This window comes from Lolium perenne, unplaced genomic scaffold (genome assembly GCF_019359855.2).
Source record: "Lolium perenne isolate Kyuss_39 unplaced genomic scaffold, Kyuss_2.0 unplaced30, whole genome shotgun sequence".
NCBI lineage: Eukaryota > Viridiplantae > Streptophyta > Magnoliopsida > Poales > Poaceae > Lolium > Lolium perenne.
Window position 1 is genome coordinate 1,976 of NW_027248988.1, and position 12,721 is coordinate 14,696.

Below are 12,721 nucleotides of genomic sequence, written 5' to 3' on the forward strand. Positions count from 1 at the left end.
CGCGTGCATGATAGAGAGACGCGGGCGATGTCCAGAAACCTTGGATCAACCTTTATCGAGGACACACTAGGCAACCTGGTGGCAAAGATGCCGCAAGGTGCCATCTTCGCAACCACAATGTACTTGCTATCCAACCAGCCTGCGGAGAACAACTCCCGAGCCACGGTTCATAAAGAAGCCATTGCAGGCCTAGCTCTGGTGCGAGCGACACTCAATACGGACGCTAACTCAAGCATGGAAATAGCAGTCGAACCACGATGCACGACTGCTCGCCTCTGTGAGACAACGATTCACCACATCGCCACAATCCGTGGCAAAAACTACGAGAACGAAGATCATGTGGCCATGACGCCCATAATGACATCACTTAGCGTAGATTCAACAAGGTTCGCGCAAGGCGCACCAGTCTCGAGTCCTCCTGCTCCGACAAAGATGATGTGATGTGCCGATCAAGCTCTTTCAGCTGCCGAATGTGCCGTACCCGGATGCGAAAGGGCTTCAAGCTGCCCTCCGACACCCCCAAGTATAACAGGCTACCGGAGCCAAAAACCTGGATGGACAACTACTTGACGGTGTAAGGTGCTAAGGAGGCTCCAAAACCACTGCAATGTTGTCCCTACAGTTGCAGTTAAAGGGCTTCACGCGCGTGCTTGGCTTAAGGGCCTCCCGGAGGGATCAATCGACAATTGGAACGACCCGATCCAAAATTTTGTTTGAAACTTTGAAGCCACTTACAAAAGACCGACATCCATTGAGGAACTACGGGCATGTGCGCAGAGGCTAGGCTTGTCAATATGCTCATACATCTAGTGATGGACTATCCTCAAGAACACAACGAAGGATATTTCATAGGAGAGAGCAATCTACACCTTTAATTCTGGCATGCGTTAGGCGAAACCTCAAGGAATAATTAGGCCACGTAAAACCAAAGACCATGACCCAACTAATGGACATCGCCAACCGGTGGGCAGATGGTGAGGATTCGCTGAACAATAGCCGTGTACGCTCATTAGGCGATGACGACGCATAAGCAAGGTACAAAATGGATTTGAGATACAGGCGTGAACGCAATAGCTATCGCGGAAGGAAGCGAAAGGATCATGGCTACGACGGAGCTGACGACGCCAAGCTGGTTGCGGAAAGTTTCTCGAAAAAGCGCGATGTTGAAAAACCGTGGCGACTGCTATCACATCGGAGAAGGTCACTGGCAGCAAGACCACGAGTGGTCACCATGATGCGACCGAGACGACACACCATCACCTGCCCAACTATTTTCTGGACCATGCAATGTCGACTTCTACATAGAGGCCAACGACAATAAGAAGTACAATCATCTCTCGAAGGACTGGCGTTAGTTTTAAAAGCTACAAGAAGCCTATGCCCGGATGAACAAACCGATGTTGACCAAGGCTATTCAATGGCACCATGGGAGTAGCGCATGGCGCGCCACCACCACCACCATTGCAACATGGTGCTCTAGTAGCGACGACTGTCCTGCAGCCGGCCTAGCATGAAATCTGTAGCAAACACCAATGACAGCGAGGTGGTCTCACCTTCGATCGGCAACTTATGCATTCATCAAAAGGATGACCCTCAAATCAACGCGAGAAGTTGGTCACCCAAGAAGTGAATATGGCAGTCAAATCACCTCCCGCCACACCCAAGTTCCTCAACTAGTCGGAGCAAGCCGCCGGCTTCGGCATAGTATATAACCCCCCTCGAGTCCCACGGCCAGGTCATTCCACCTTGGTACTTGCGACACAGATCAGTGTCTACAACATGAACAGGGTCTTCATGGACAGCGGAAGCGGACCCAACCTCATATTTTCCAGCACACTGCGTGCGATCAACCGCTCCTTGACGAACCTCGTGCCACCGACTCCACTTTCCACAACATCGTCCTAGGGAAGCTTGTCCTTTCCCTAAGCCAGATCACCCTAGACATCATCTTTGGTGGGGCGGAAAACTACAGACGAGAGAAGATCACCTTTGAGGTACTTGATTGGTCGTCCCAGTATCATGCTATACTTGGGTGACTAGCGTACCCACGATTCATGGCCATCTCCCACTAGACCTACCTCAAGATGAAGATACATGAGCCTAGAGGAACTATCACCATCAACGGGAGCTTCACGCACTCCAATAACCACGATAAAGACTTCAGCAGGATATCCGAGACATTCAGAATGCAGGAGTAGCATGCACAACTCAAGGAGCCAAAAGGACTCGACCTCCTACCTGTGATGAACACGACAACGACATGAGTCGCGCTAGGATTTCTTTTACCATTTCTCCAATAAGGCTACTTAGCCATCCCTGTACCCGCTAACTTTTATCAATACCAGCTAGGCATACATCTTCTATGAGTCAACACACTACTTAACCTCGCGTGCCCGGTACTCTGGGGCTGCGTCGCACAAGCTTACATATCATTGACTCTGCACCACACACGTGAAAGCCTGAGTAGCTAACTCTGCCTAGAAATTAAATCCTTGGAAACTACGACCTAGTTGAAGCCCAACTAACAGATCGGCAAGGCACATAAACTAAGGGCATCAGGCTAACGAAAGGGCATACAGTGATTGCGTGGAAATTCATATTGCAACTTACAAAGGTACAAGCTGCAACAGCAGCACTGAATAAATTACAAGCGTTGTACAAAGACTAGCTACACCCATCGGCAAATCATGGGATCGCCTAATCCTCTTGTCTCGCTAATTGCTCGAGGATGCAATTTTTTTCAGCTTCGATGAGCCGGCTGATGTTCTCAGTCTGGCCAAGAGCAGCTGTGTAGGGATCCTCCATCTGCACCCTACCATCACAAGGGGGTGAGGGAAGTCCGCTCCCAATAACTTCCATGTCGATGTGGGGATGATGGACGCGCACAAACCTTAGGGCCACCCTCGCGCCTCCAATCAGTTCCTGCCAAACACACTCCTGAATGTCCCTAACAAAGTGGAATTTCTTCATCATAGCCATGACCCATTTGGGAGATGGATTCAGGGAACATTGTGCTATATACCATCGCCAAGGCAGCATGGTAACGCTCAGCGAACCCGCCAACGCGACCGACACATCTTTAGTAAAGCCAGTACGTACCCTCTTGTCTGACCAGAAAGAGTGAGTTGTATGAGAGGCAGTATCGCAGAGGTTCTTCAACTGATCCGCAACACGTTTCCGCTCGTCTTGAGGATTGTCTTGGATACCTGCACAAAGAATAAAGAACTTCTGCAGTAACACGATAGTGAAAGAAAAGACTTCGGGGCTTGACGTGTGCTTAAAAAACAATTTCTCATTTCTGCCCTTGATATCATAAAGCAGAAAGTTCCCGCCTTCGATGATTTGCCTTCAACTTCCAAACATCAAAGTGCCCCTTCAAATATTTTAATTGTTGTTTGAGCGTCTTCAAGTGCTCACCCATACAAGTACGAATGAATCATCACCCTTGGATATTTGGCCACCGGGTGCGCCATGAGGTGCTACGCTCCTCGACTTCTCCAGTGGAGGACTCCTCCTAGGAATCGAAGTACTGTACGTGTTAGTTGCCCTCGTCTGCCAAATGAAAGGAATATGATATGAATATACTAGTTCCACATAAACTACCCAAGCACACGACATCCACTACGAGTCGAGTTATGCGCTCGGGGGCTACTCCCATCAGGAGAGCACAATTACATAAACATTCACAAAAACAAAAGGATGACATCAACATACACGGAAGTCAACAAGCATAAGTTCATTATATTATCAGCAAAAGAGGAATTGAAAACTAAACTACGCAACGTCAGCCTTGGTGGCTACGTTACTCGCAACCTTGGCAGTTGCCTCGCTGCTCACGTCCTCGGCAACTGCCTTGCACTGAGCGGCTACGCGTGCTTTGAGAACAACACTCAATTGTTTGGTGCACTTGCCTTCTTGATAAAAGGTTCATCTCCATACCAGCTGCATGCATCCTTTGGATACGATGTCGTGGCTTTCTCGAAGTCACCATCTAAGCCATTCACCATCACCACCGCCATTGCTACCCTCGCCCTGCCTCTATGTGCATGTGGCTGAATTCCACCAGAGGATTTTCCTTGATGCAGAAAAGATCTACAAGTTTTCCAAGAGCCTGTGGAACATCTACCTCGGGACGCATGTTTGCATCAAATCACCCTAACACTCCCTTCAGTTGGGCCAGCAGCCCCGACACTTGGTCACCATATCCCTTGATTGTTGTGACAACATCCACCATAGAGTTGACGCAAGCCTGCTTCGAAGAATCCAGAGGATCTTGGTCGCATCTGAAAGCTTCGCGGCCAAGGTGCGCAATAAATTTGCAGGACCACCTTCGTGGGCCGCAACATCGACACATCGCTTCTTCTTGTACTCATATGCCTCAACCTTGGACTGATTGAAAGCTTCTCAAGAATCTTTGTCAAGAGACTCAAGCTTTTTCTTCAACTCATCGACCTGGCACAGGGCGTCGTCCCTGTCGGCCACTGCTCGGTGAAAGACTCTGCGGCAACAACAACGGTTGGCCAGCCAATGAACTTAAGCATTCTGCCAAACAAAGAAAGTATGAAGGTGCACCCTACCTTGGAGTTGGTCTCGATCGGAATCTGTGTGCCTCACAGCAACCTCGGCCAATAAGTGAGCAAACGGTTGAACAAAAGACTCCCAAATCAATAAAATTCTTGAAAAGCAATTGAGCCTATGCTTGGCCACAAGTAGCTGAGCATACCCTTGGGGGCTACTCGAGTAGTGGCATTCGATCAATTTAAAAAATAAAATGAAACTTACATGATCACTCGAGGCTTGTACGGGATCAACAAGAGTTGGCTAAGCGGTGGCCGAATGGTTCCCAGCTTGAGAAGTGCCGATGACCTCATCATCCTTTGCAGTCGTCGAGTCCATCTATTTCTCTGAGGGTTCCTGGGACTTCTTCATGAGAGCCTCTCTCCTCGCCGAGAGGAACTCACGGTCATCAACGTCTGAGTCCCTAAACATTTGCAAGTGATTCAACAACACTCTCGTAATGAAAAAAACATCTAGTTACATGCCTCACTTACAAGCTAAAGTCGTGAGCATCGCCCCACCCTTTGGGTAGATACAACTTCTTGGTGGGTGGCACAGGAGGAGCCGACTGAAAAGGAACATCATCCAAGACATCTGTGTGCCTTGCACCCATGGGATCCTTGGGCTCCGCTTCTGAAGTTCCCTTGGTCTTCGCCTCTTTTTTATCCTTAAGTTGAGTCTGAGGTGAGGAGCTGGAAGAAGCCTCCTCTCCAGCCTCTTCGGAGCCACACTTCCGTTTACGTCCACCCTTGTTTGTTGCATCATTGGGAGACCGAGCCGATGTAAGTAGAGAGTTAGATGCTCTTTCTTCCTCCTCTTCGTCCTCTAGCTCTACATACTTCTATGGTGCTGGTGGTGGACAGTTGAGGACCACGTGGCCCTGTAATTACAAAATCAGTTGAATGAGCGAACTGTCAAAGTAGATTCGAAAGAAATCGAGAGAAAAGCTTGAAATCAAATATTACATTGGGTATCCCGTTGCCGTCGCCGAAGGGCAAAACTTCTGGCTCACCTGGGAGTGGGTCCTCGTCTCTTAGCCTGGTGATAACCTTAATACTCCTCTTCAGTTCCCTGACGGAAAAATCCTCCTTTGAGATTCGTCTCGAATGTGAAGGGCATGAATACATCCACATGGTGTGATCCCTAGCATAGCGAGGCTGAAGTCGATGCTTGATGAAGGTATTGATGCTTTTGACTCCATCCACCTTCTTCTGGAGCTCTTGGATACGGGCCATAAGCTTGTCGGCTTCAACTACCTCGATCTTTGTCATCTGATGCTTCGAAGTCCTCTTCTTCTTCATGACATTAGTCGAAAAGGAGGGAGTATGTGCTTATAGGAGCCGACGGGTAGATTGCAGATGTATAACCATTTGAGCCGCTAGTTCTGAACGGACTCGCGCATTAGGAAGTTGAAGTACTTGACGTCTGATCGGACAGAGACCGTGAATCCACTGATGTAAAAACCGCCATCTTGTCATGCATGTTTATTCACTTGGTAGAGGTGTCTCCATAGGCCCTAGTGGGGGTGGATGCCCAGGAAGCACTCACATACCATGATGAAGCAGACGATGTGGAAAATTGCATTGGGCGACATCTAATGTAACTGTATGCCATGCACGAAGAGGAGGTCCGTGACGAAACTCGTGGAAGGGAAGAGAGAAGCGGCGGTAAAAATACTGAGTAAAAAGCATGCCACCCATATCTAGGGCAATGGAGTAACTCGTTGCATGGGATCTTCACATCCTTGTCGGACTACGATATCAGATCAGCGGATCTCAGATCCTTGATGTCCTTGCTCCTGCATGCTGATTTCCCCCACGCCGTGGCCTTCTTCTTGTTTACTGCCGCAGTGCTGATGGCTGGTGTGGTGCTCTTATTATTCTTCACAATGGATTCAAAGCACGAGCACTTCACTGGAGAGGACTAGGCGCGTAAAAGTTTGGATTCTGAGTGGAATTGGGGAATTACGCAAGGAAGGAGAAGAAAGAACAGTACCAAAGGGATGCGAGAAAGGGTTGTCCTAGCCCTCCCTTCGTCCTTTGTACTGAGACCATGGTTGTTGGTAATCGTCAGATCTAATCTATCGCCACGTGCCCTACATCTACGGCGACACGCATTAGTACAGGGAGTGAATCATCGCCCCATTAACTCCGCCTCCACGATAGTCGAGGAATCACTACGCGGTGTGCTCCATTTTCTACGCGTACTGGGCGCTCAAATCAGTCCCCGCGGTTGCATGCGTCGGTCACCATTCAGACATGGGGCTACATTATTGCGTGCCATCAGCTGTGCAGAGCATCACTCGAGTGCATCTTGATGTTAGCCCTAATGCCATCAAGCTACTTTATCAAATCCTCCAGTAGGGGTCGACAAATGCACGACCCGAGTAGAGTACCTCCTCGGGTGCCATGACTTGAGCCTATGCACGGCCTCGGGGGCTACTCTCATTGGGAGGGCTGGTCGCGCACCCGATAAAAAATGACAACACAACTTGTCCAATGCGCTGTCTTCGTTCGCAACATCGATTGTTGGCTTCTCACAACCCTACCAATTGCAACCTCTATAACTTCGAGTGAGGAGCCGATAACTCCTCGACTTCCTAGACCGCATCCGCTACGTAAACATATTTGGTTTCCACGTTATAATGTGAAGGTAAGAGACGTAGATATAATATACCGGCCTGGGAATGGCATCCGATGCGCTCTGCCAATAATCTTCCATGCTTACAGCATGATGAAAATCCTGACGGACGCATTGGGTACCCTTACCACAAGCTGGAACTCGACTCGGTAAGACCTCTATGGCACAAGTCGAGTTACCGTAGCGTATACCGGGTTCGAGTTCGGGGACTTGAGATTGAAGTAAGCTGATGTTGTTTTTGCCCAGGAGCAATCAGCTAGTCCCCATCCTTCGAGAGAACTAGACACGCTAACATCCTTGTGACTTCGAACATTAAACATACGTTGGTTTTGTGACGTTGACCCGATGCACTTTCGTGTCAGTTGTTTCACCCGACAAACATGTCGACTGCGACTGCATAGCCTTTACCTGATTTTCTTCCAGGCTGGCAGTGTCACCTTATATATCGATCGACTTCGAGTGAGCTTATGACTGTTTTGTCTCTACGCGAGTATGCGACTCCCCTAGACACTCGGGGGTAGGCCTGGAATTAAAACTCGAAACTCACGAGCTAAACGAGTAACTCGCGACTCGACTCACCTCGACTCAAATTCGGTGTATAACGAGCCAAGTCGAGCTTCATATTTTGTCGTTAAACAAGTTCAAGTTAAACGAGCGGAGCTCATCGAATTCGTGAGTAGCTCGTTTAGCTCGGTAAAAATGAAGTCAGCCCAAGCGCACCAAAATGGGCAAGTATATTTGTGGTTTCTCAACTTAGCAATCTTATTCTCATGATATATTGATCGTTGTGGTTTATATTGTTTTGGTACCATAGTCCTAATGCTTGTTGTTACCAAATATTTGGTAAAATGCATTGTACATTTTACATGTTCTATTTGACAGTTTTAAACGAGCTACTCGTGAGTTATTTGTGAGCTTTAAGAGTCAAGCCGAGTTTCAAATCTGGACTCGATAGTTAAACAAGTCGAGATCTAACTCGATTATTGACCGAGCTTTAACGAGTTGAGCCAAGCTGGCTCGACTCGGCTCGAATTCCAGCCCTACTCGGGAGCTACTGACATGGGCATATCCTATCGGGTACACACTATTACCATAGTTGGTGCGGTGCAACTGAAGGCCCATGAAACCTGGGATGCAATAGCAGCTGAAGCCTAGGAACTAGGCGTGCAACACAAGAACTAGCCCATACAAGGCTATCCTAACATGTAACCGACCCGGAGTCCTAAGACTTAGCCTCATATATAAGGACCATGAGGGATCAACGTGAAGGATGATTCCATGTTACACAACCTAGAATACACCATAGCCATCACGGCGACATTGTAACCATAATCATCATCAATCAAGAAATATACAAGCAAAATGTAGTCTTTCCCTCCGGAGCCTAAAGCTGGGTCAATCGTGTCCTTGTGTTATTTGTACACCGACGAAACCACCATCGCATCTCCTTTCCTAAAGAACCAAGTCTATAACCCATGGACATTGGCGTGGTACCCCAACGTCACCCATCTCCCGGGGTCACATACGCAACAACCCTATCACGAAAGTCTACAGAAAGCCAATGTCAACATGTCCAATCGCAACTTATCCACGCATGGGTAGATGCCCAAGACAGGGCAACAAGACAGGTCTTGGCCATGACCCGAGAGGCATGCGGTTAGTCGGCGACCCGAATGAGCACTTCCACACCCTTGAGAATACCGACATAAATGAAAACAACATACAAGAAGTAGAGTCGTTACCGACGAAAATTTGGAGCCTGAACCTTCACATATCCTTGCTTCTTGTATGTGCTAATCCATGGAACCTTGGCCTCATACTGACCTAGAAATTTATTGTCGCGAACCAAAACCCCAACATCTAGTTAAGGGAACAACTACTAACAATGTGGTCCTAACGTGAATGTATTCTGGCTTTTCTTGACTTCATAGTCAAGAGGATACAAGATCAAGTCTACACAATCCACAAATACACCCATCTAACCCATGGATAGCGGGGCCTACATTGCAATGGCATTTACTCTCACTAAGCTAGTGGTACGAAATTTCTAAACCTTACAATAACACGAAATATCCAATTGCATCCTACACATTTATTTCTTAGCTAAATTGGTGGCATATAATGCAATTAGGTAATTACCTAAGTTGTATTGACATAATTAAAGGACAACTCATCTTCAAGCTCCTCAAGATCGTCAGACTCATGATATCTACTGATAATTCATTGTTGAAGTCTTCGTCGTACTCACTCCCATTTTTATTTCGAATGGAGGACATTTTTCTACCTCACATGCCATTCATTACATGGACTTTAAAGCATATAATTTGTGGTTCCATTACTATTATAGAATGTGCAACTACACATCTTTATTTGTCTGAATTATAATAATAAAACCGAATGCCACTTACTGTATAAAAACTGAAAATGTCAGGTGACCACTTAACATGATTTAAAACATTGCTTGGGTTGATATTTTTTACCTAATATGAAGAAAAATGATCAAATATTGAGTAACAATACTTGATCTTGAGGATCATCAGTAACTAGAAGTTATAATAACTAAATTGGAGCATTAGAATTTATGAACATGTTGCAATGGGTTATGCACTGTGTTATCGTTAGTTCTGTACTTATTTCAGTTTCCGCCTACTGAATGTGTAAGATTATCCCATTTATTTTGCTCTAAGGCATCGAACTTACTGTTGTGATGATGAAATTATGAACAATATGTGTAACACATTTTCTTCCCCAATTGTGTGCCACATTTGATGCATTTTTTGAATTTCCACATTCCAAAGCTAAGTCAATGACCATATGCCATGCAGTGCTATCTGTGGATGAAGAGAAGGATACTATGTTGAAGGCGATAACTCATGGGGCTTGTGAATATTTGGCGAAACCAGTGAATATCAAACAGCTCAAGAACATATGGAAACATGTTATAAGGAAAAAACCTGGCGTTGTGAACCACATGAGCAGTGATGAAGATGATGCTTATCACAGGGCGCGACCAGGGATTGCTGAGGATGAACAGAGTGGTGCAAAGAGTAAGAAGTTCTCAAAAAAGAAGAAAATTGATGGAGATGATTCTGATGAGAACATGGAGATCACGGCCCGCGTAGCCAACTGGAAGAAGTTGAGGGTGACATGGACCGATGAGCTGCAACACAAGTTCGTTGGAGCTGTCAAACAGCTCGGCATTGCTAGTAAGTGCTCACATTTCGTTGCATGTTCACCGGAAAGAGTGTATGGTTCTTGGATTTATTTTCTGTAACAAGAAGTTTTGACAATGCAAATGCAGAGGCGGCTCCAAAGAAGATACTGCAGATGATGGATGTAGATTACCTAACAAGAGAGAATGTTGCGAGCCATCTTCAGGTTTAATTTATTCCCTTATGCTATCTTATATTCTTGTGTTCATAGTCTTTCTAGACTATATATTCTAGACTAACGTTTTTTGTGTACAAGTCCAAGCTTTAGTAACACCTCTTTTATGTAGATGTGTTTAAGAAACTTTTAGTGAACTTTCCTTCGTGAAAATGTGAGAAACATCTGATATAGTGTATGCCCCACATTTTCTTGCGTTTTTTAAACGATGCAGCACCATCATAACTTTATGTTTCCCACATTCTTCCCATAAGCATGAATCTCATATTTGTTCTGGCCTATCTTGATATTTCAGAAGTATCGACTCAAGTTGAAAAAAGGGCTCAGGGGTGAAAGGAAGTCTTATCCGAACTTGTCCCCGTACGTGAACATGTATCACCAGGGAAACTCCAGTAATTATCATGAATATCCGAGAGGACAGCCGTCATCAGCATTTGCCTTTCGGGGTTCAAACACTCTTTTCGCAGCCCCATTAGTGTTAGGAACTCATGATGTGTCAATCCAGTCGAGGAAATGGGCTACGGGGATAGTCGACCATGATGGCAGCATGCTGAGACATGCCGTGCCGTGGGTGCCTGACGCAAGAAGGAGCCATGGTTCCGGTCCTCCCTTCAACCCATTTGCAAAAACATCAGGTCACATAATGTCTCATACATTTCCTCCTAACCATTCTGGCAAAGCCTACGCAAACATGTTGCGCGAAAAATTGTTGCAGGCAAGTGGCGGCTCCTTTGCAGAAATGGCAAATGGTGGGATGTTAGAGCCTGTAAACGGATTCCAGGTGCAGTCTCCAGAATTTGTCAGCCAGTGCTCCACTCTGATGAACATGGCACCTTCTGCGGTCGGCGCGTGTCGCAACGCGCAATTTCCGTGCCTTGTTGGAAGCTCTAGCAATCCCTGGCAGAATGTGGCATCATCAAGTTTTCCTGGTCATATGGATGGAACACCACTAGCTCAATCACAGGTGAACATCCCCCAGATCAACCAACCGCCAAGCTTTGCAACCTTACCTGGCCAGATACTGCCGATGTTTCAAAATGTAGAGCAGATGGCGCCATTCAACATGGCAAGGAACACAGCCCCAGTAGAGATGACCAATGACAACATTTCACCAATGACCCAAATGGTCAAAGGTGGAAGCACCACCTCTGTGTTGCATAACCTTCAGGCTGACAGTTCTTTCGCGCTAACTCAGATGACCAATATTGGAAAAATCAGCTCTGCGTTGCATGAGCTTCAGGCAGGCAGTTCTGTCGAGCCGACTCAGAAGGTTACTGGCGGGGAAAATGCATATATCGCTCACCCTATGCTGGAAGGGCCAGTTGATCTGCGAGCTCCTGATGATCAACCAATCTACAGCAACCCCTTATTTTTTGATGATATCTATGCCAACCAGGTAATAGAACTTTTTCCTCATTCTTTCACTGCACATTGCGTACTCATTTTAATTTGCCAGCTTTATGGTGTATCTAAGTAAAGATTTTTCTTCTCACTGCAGGATCTCAGTGATGATGCTTTCTTCAGCGGAGGATGTTAGTTCGTTTGTTCACCCAAACCTGTCTGAGTGGTATTTCTTCATTGTGTGTAGGCCAGATGTTGATCATCAGTTCATGGTTCTTGCACACTGTATCTGTGGAATTGTGCGGAAAAAATGCTGAATTGTAGTAGCTACTACAATTTACTTCACTACATTTTAGATTGCATGTAATGAGACTTGCGCGGACACAGAAAAACAATAAGAGTGTCAAACGTCATATGAAATGAGAGATTGAAAAAGTAGTGTGTCATGTGTCATCTATGCCCTCTGGGTCTATCCTATAATCCTATATGTTTTTTTTTCTATATGTGAGATTCAGATGTAAGGTCATCGTACACTCTCTCATTTTTCTTTTGATCCATTCTTTTTTGCTCACTTGAGCCATATCCATCACCACAAAAAGACCTCCTCACCGCCTGCTATATTCTCACCGTACCGAATTTTGAAGAGTATGTCAAATTATGTTGATTTTTGTTCATGATGGACTATTCCGGATGGGTGCATCCGCTGCTAATGACATGGCGTTTATTGATTAATGGCTAGGAACCGCTCAATGGAGCACACGGGGAGTGCTGTATCCGTGGGGAGAGGGCCTAAGTT

The 12,721-nt window shown here is 46.3% G+C and overlaps 1 protein-coding gene across 1 annotated transcript; it reads left to right on the forward strand.

Annotated features, from left to right (window-relative positions):
* Window positions 1-10,003: 10,003 nt before the first annotated feature.
* On the forward strand, window positions 10,004-12,121 carry LOC127328962 (two-component response regulator ARR1-like). Its single transcript, XM_071824801.1, has 4 exons — window positions 10,004-10,403; window positions 10,499-10,575; window positions 11,300-11,980; window positions 12,083-12,121. The coding sequence occupies exons 1-4, from the start codon at window positions 10,004-10,006 to the stop codon at window positions 12,119-12,121; spliced, it is 1,197 nt and encodes a 398-aa protein (XP_071680902.1).
* Window positions 12,122-12,721: the final 600 nt, after the last annotated feature.